At 38.0% G+C, this 5,359-nt stretch overlaps 1 protein-coding gene across 1 annotated transcript; it reads left to right on the plus strand.

The window, feature by feature from the left end:
- The first annotated feature begins 4,129 nt into the window (after positions 1 to 4,129).
- On the plus strand, positions 4,130 to 5,098 carry LOC101660628 (olfactory receptor 1440-like). The gene has a single exon (XM_004715002.1). The coding sequence runs from the start codon at positions 4,130 to 4,132 to the stop codon at positions 5,096 to 5,098; it is 969 nt and encodes a 322-aa protein (XP_004715059.1).
- The last annotated feature ends 261 nt before the right edge of the window (positions 5,099 to 5,359 follow it).

Raw genomic sequence — 5,359 nt, forward strand, 5'->3', positions numbered from 1 at the left:
CTTTAACCTCAAGCATCTGGATTCTTGAAAGATAAACCAAACTCAATCAAATTCACTGCCATCAAGTCAGTGCTAACCTATAGTAACCCTATAGTAACCCTATGAACAGGTAGAACTACCTCAGTGACTTTCTAAGATTGTATCTTTTCACCAAGTAGAAAGCCCTATGTTTCTTTTGTGGTTCTGCTGGTGGTTTTTGCCTGCTGACCTTGCAATTAATAGCCAAACATAACCACTAACAACAATGGCTTCTTAAAAGATTTTAATATAGCATCTCTATGTTAAAGTCTTAGTAGTCTTCCTAAACATGATGATCCACTTCATGGCGTTCCACCAGAATAACATAGTTTTCTAAAAAAGAACAGTAGAGAGTTGGGACTCCCTGTAGAGAAACTGTAGAGAGAGAGTTTCCTAATTTCTGGGTGTTTGCTGCTCTCTGGTGTCTTTCTCAGAAAACTCTGAATAGTGTTCCTGTGACAAGGTAGGGATTTTTTCCCCCCTAGATCCAGGATTAGAAATGATTTCTACACAGCATCAGGATTCTTCCTTGAAAATAAAGAGGCAATCTTAAAGGATGATTCCTTGATCTCTAAATGTCTCAGAGGATTAGCACTCAGAGGGGAGATTTTGGATCCTAAGCAAGGGACCAGTTAGCAATGTTTCTCTCACCTCTATTACCCAAGAGAACAATTATTTTCAGCCTGTGTGGTTTATATGCATCTTGTTTGTGTGATTTGGTTTGTTCCCTCAAATCTTTTTTTAAAATGTGACAGAAAAAGCTCAGAAGCACTTAAGGCCTTATTTTTTCATAGCTGGATCATTTCTGAAGGAGGTTGATTTTAACATTGCTACCAATAGGCTCTGTGCTCAGTTGAAATTTTTTTATAGAATAGGAATCTCTCAGAAGCAGTAAGTTGAAATTTCTATTCATCAAGCTGAGTTCCTGATTCATCACAAAATAAAAGGATTTGGAACTCTTCCTTGGAAAGCTTAGGTAAGTCACACTGGGCCTGTTATCTAAGGAATGCAAAGAACTTGGGTTACAGGCAAAATCCACAGATTTACAAATAACTCAGTATCATTGGTACTTTGAATATAAAGTTCCCAGGAGGCCCTGGTGATTCTTTTGAGCTGAAAAGTAAACCTATAGGAAGAAGACTATACAATATATTCTGAATCATATAACCTTAGCAGGAAGGGTACTAGAAAATATACAACTTTAATAAATGTTTCAAGCAAATGGGAAAACACAGACCCAGAAGATTAGTGTGGGTTTCCATGGAGGGGCCTCTATATCTGATTCGTTTCATTTAAGGAGTCATACTTAAACTGTCAACAGGTCACTGTCAGGAAAGGATTTGAGAGTGAGTAGATCAAAGGGGTATTGATTAACATGTCAAGTTATAGAAGCAGAAGCATCCATTGCAAACTTCAAAACCAAATCGTTTAACGTCAAGTTAATATGGATTCATGGGGACTCTCTGTGATGGAGTAGAACTATCCCTCTGGGTTTACAAGGCTATAAATATTTTCAGAAGCAGAGCCTCTTCTTTGGAGAGAAGCTGGGGGAGACAAATTGCTGGTCTTTCAGTTGACCATTCAACACTTGACCCACTATGCCGCCATGAGTCATTTTGTTAGTTATCAATGAGTTGGTTCTGACTCATAGCGACCCCATGCATAGCAGAACAAAATAGTGCCAACTCCTGTGCCATCTTCACAATTATTCCTTTGCTTGAGCCCTTTGTTGCAGCCACTGTGTCAATCTATTTCGAGAGGGCCTCCCTGTCTTTCACTGCTCCTCCACATTACCAAACATGATGTCCTTCTCTAGGGATTGGTTTCTCCTGAAAATATGTCCAAAGTATGTGAGATGAAGTGTTTGCATTACTCTACGTTTTTAATGCTTTATTTGATTTGATTTTGCCGGACTGCCATTATATTGCTGTTTTCCCTATATTTGTACATTAATGTCCTTGAAAGAGGCTCGGCCATTCCAATGACTTTTTGTCAAACATCCTTACTAAGAATATGCAGGAGTCTTCCTAGATCTATTACTTCGGACCTCATCTAGTCAATGATTTCACACAGAGTGTGATCATTATCTATGCCTCTTTTCTTGTGTTAATTATATTTATGGGCACATTTATCCCTTCTCTTCCTGGGAAATATACTACTTTCTGTCTCATTTGCATCCCGAAAGTCACAAATGTAGTATTTTGATTTTCAGAGTTGATTAAAATAAGAATAATGAAGAAACTGATACCTTTTAGAGAGATCCTAAAGCTGTGATTCTAGAGCTAGATTACCTGGGTTTGATTCCCATTTGTGCAAAACTTCTTCTGCCTAGTTACCACTGTGAAGTACATCACAGCTTCCCCTGCATGAAGGGAGTCCTAAGCATATATGTCATGGATGATGAATGGGCAAAATAAAATCAAATAAAGCCTTAAAAATGTAGAGTAAAACCTGGAAATCAATAAGCACTCATTTATGTTTGCTGTCTTTCAACATATCTTGATATTATGATAAAGTCAATCATATTTAAAACACAAAATATATAAGTAAGTCAAATGGGTTTAATGTTTTAGAAGACGTATCCATGGATGAACTGGGGTAATCAAGATTTCATAGAAATATTGTTTGTTAGTAAACCTGTGTCCTCCAATATGGTGGGCTATGTGTTCAGAGAAACCACTGAGAAGGATGGAGAACATCTAACACACATGGTTTTGACCCCTGGTTCAAACACTGAGAGAGTAAAGAAAGTCTTCAGAGTAAATAAAAGAAAAGAAAGTACTAATCTAACAAAATATTAGGGAAGAGCTAGCATTTTCCCAGTAGGGATGTGCTAATCCCTGGTGTTCTAACAGCTGATATCTAATTAACGTGTGTGTGAGAAGTGGGAGAAAAATGTAGTGTTTGAGGTTATCAGAGAATAGTGTTTAAAGTTTATTAGAAAAAACACTCCACCCTCCAGAAAGTAGGTTAGAAGCAGAGGTCAACTAGAAAATGATTATCCCACAAAATGAGACAATGACATGCTCACATCTCTTAGTGTTAGATTGGGAAAAGAAGAGAAAAGAAGCAGAGAAAAAGCTACATCAATAATTCTTAGGTCCACATTTGCATTCATGTAGATATGAAGCCTAAACCATATCCCTACCTCTGTCTGCAAACATCCCAAGTCCAAAATGGTGTTGAAAGTTATTCTGGCCTATATTCCTCTGAAGGTACAAGACAGATTGAACAGGAATCACTTATGAATGAAAATATTTTAAAATCAGTTGCAAATGTATCAAAGAAGAAAGTCTTGCAACTCCCACCTCCGTAGGGAGCTGAAGAGAAAGAAGGTTGTTGAAGGAAAGTGATTTGAGATAAGGTACACAGAAGTGAAAGTCCAGTCGCATACTCTTTCTTCCTGAGAACACCATTGAATAATGTTTTTCTGGAGTGGTTTGAATTAACTTTTTGTTGTTGTTGTTTACAGTGGTTTGTATTAACTTTTCTTTCTATTGCTTATTTTTTTAGATGGGTTTCAATTAAACTTTGGGTGTTTCTGTTTCCTCAACTCATCTCCCTCCTCTTTGATGAAGCCCTTTCTAGGCAACACTGACTATATCATCCATAATGGAGTAGCAGTTCTCCTGCAAGGAGTTGGGTGGTTAAGGTATAGATGCTTAGGTCCTTCACCTTCCCATCTTGGTAGCCTCATCATCAGGGTGAATATATTCTTACCGGTATACTAGCAGACAAAATCAAATGGCAGGAACAATTCAGAGTGGTTTCAATAATAAGAATCACTGCAAAATAGTCGAGGAGAAAAGATGGGTTACTTTCACTATTCAGAGTATTCTTCAAAATAAGTGATTCTGTGCCTGACTAAAGAAGGTTCAGTCAGATGACAAGGGTTGGAAAACCCGTTACAACATTTACTTAATTTTGTAATAGTTAGTATAAAGAGCCCTGGTGTTTTAGTTGATGATTGCCTATGACATGTGATTGTGTTAACTCAATTTTGCCAATTTAATGTTGTAAAATTAGGCAGATACTGAATGAAAAAAGATGAATCCTTTCTCTTTCTCTTTTTGGATATAAACATTTCCTTCTCCTATCTTTTGTTCAGAAGATGCCAGCAAGCACGTCTATGGAATGGAATGGAAACAATACTTCTGTGACTGTATTTATTCTCCTGGGTCTTTCAGATGAAAAAGAGCTACAGCTCATCCTTTTCCCAGTATTCCTAGGGATCTACTTAGTCACCCTTATATGGAACCTGGGCCTCATCCTTCTAATCTGGATGGATTCACACCTGCACACACCCATGTACTTTTTTCTCAGTTCCCTGTCATTTGTGGACATCTGCTATTCTTCTTCTACTAGCCCAAGAATGCTTTCTGATTTCCTAAAAAGTGAAAAAAACATTTCCTTCATTGCCTGTGCCACTCAGTATTTTTTTGTGGCCTGGATGGCTCTGACTGAATTCTGCCTATTGGCTGCCATGGCCTATGACCGATACGTAGCCATTGGTCACCCTCTGCAATACTCAACCATCATGGCCCCTGGACTCTGTGTGAAGATGGTAGCTGGGGCCTATGTGAGTGGGTTTATTAGTAGCTTATCTGAAACACTCTCCTTTCTGAATCTTTCCTTCTGTGGACCAAATGTCATTCAACATTTCTTCTGTGACTTACCTCAGATAGTTTCCTTGTCTTGCTCTAAGCCCTTAATCAGTCAAACAATTGTCATTCTTGTAGCTGTTATTATTGTGTTGGGATCTTTGCTTATAGTCCTCTTATCCTATGGTTTCATTGTAGCTTCCATCTTGAAAATATCCTCAGGCAAAGGTAGTGCCAAGGCCTTCAATACCTGTGCCTCCCATCTTGCAACTGTGACCCTGTACTATGGCACAGACATCTCTGTGTACTTGTGCCCTAAGTCTAGTCAATCCATGAAGGAGGACAAAATATTGTCAGTGTTCTATGTCATCATCATCCCCATGTTAAACCCTCTGATCTATAGTTTGAGGAACAATGAGATAAAAGCAGCTCTCAACAGGCTTAAAAATAAGGCATCAGGCTTACCTCAGTTAGCATAGTATTTGGGCAGATATTTATTATCCTTATAAGGAATAAGGAAGTTGATATGGGTAAATGCCCTTTTGCAAGTCACGTGAATTGCTAAGCAAGGAGAAGTAAAACTGTCTTATTTCTTGGTGCTATCATGTTTAGTTGTCATCAGACAGTAATCAGATGCAGTTAATTAAATATAGTTTATAAAGCCCATTTCCATAATTTGAATCCAAGTAGATAAAAGCCCAAAAACTGACTGTGCTTTGAGAGGAGCACTGCTTGTATTT

This window comes from Echinops telfairi, unplaced genomic scaffold, assembly GCF_000313985.2.
Source record: "Echinops telfairi isolate 266 unplaced genomic scaffold, ASM31398v2 ScPeMD7_7416;HRSCAF=8454, whole genome shotgun sequence".
In the NCBI taxonomy this organism is placed as follows: Eukaryota; Metazoa; Chordata; class Mammalia; order Afrosoricida; family Tenrecidae; genus Echinops; species Echinops telfairi.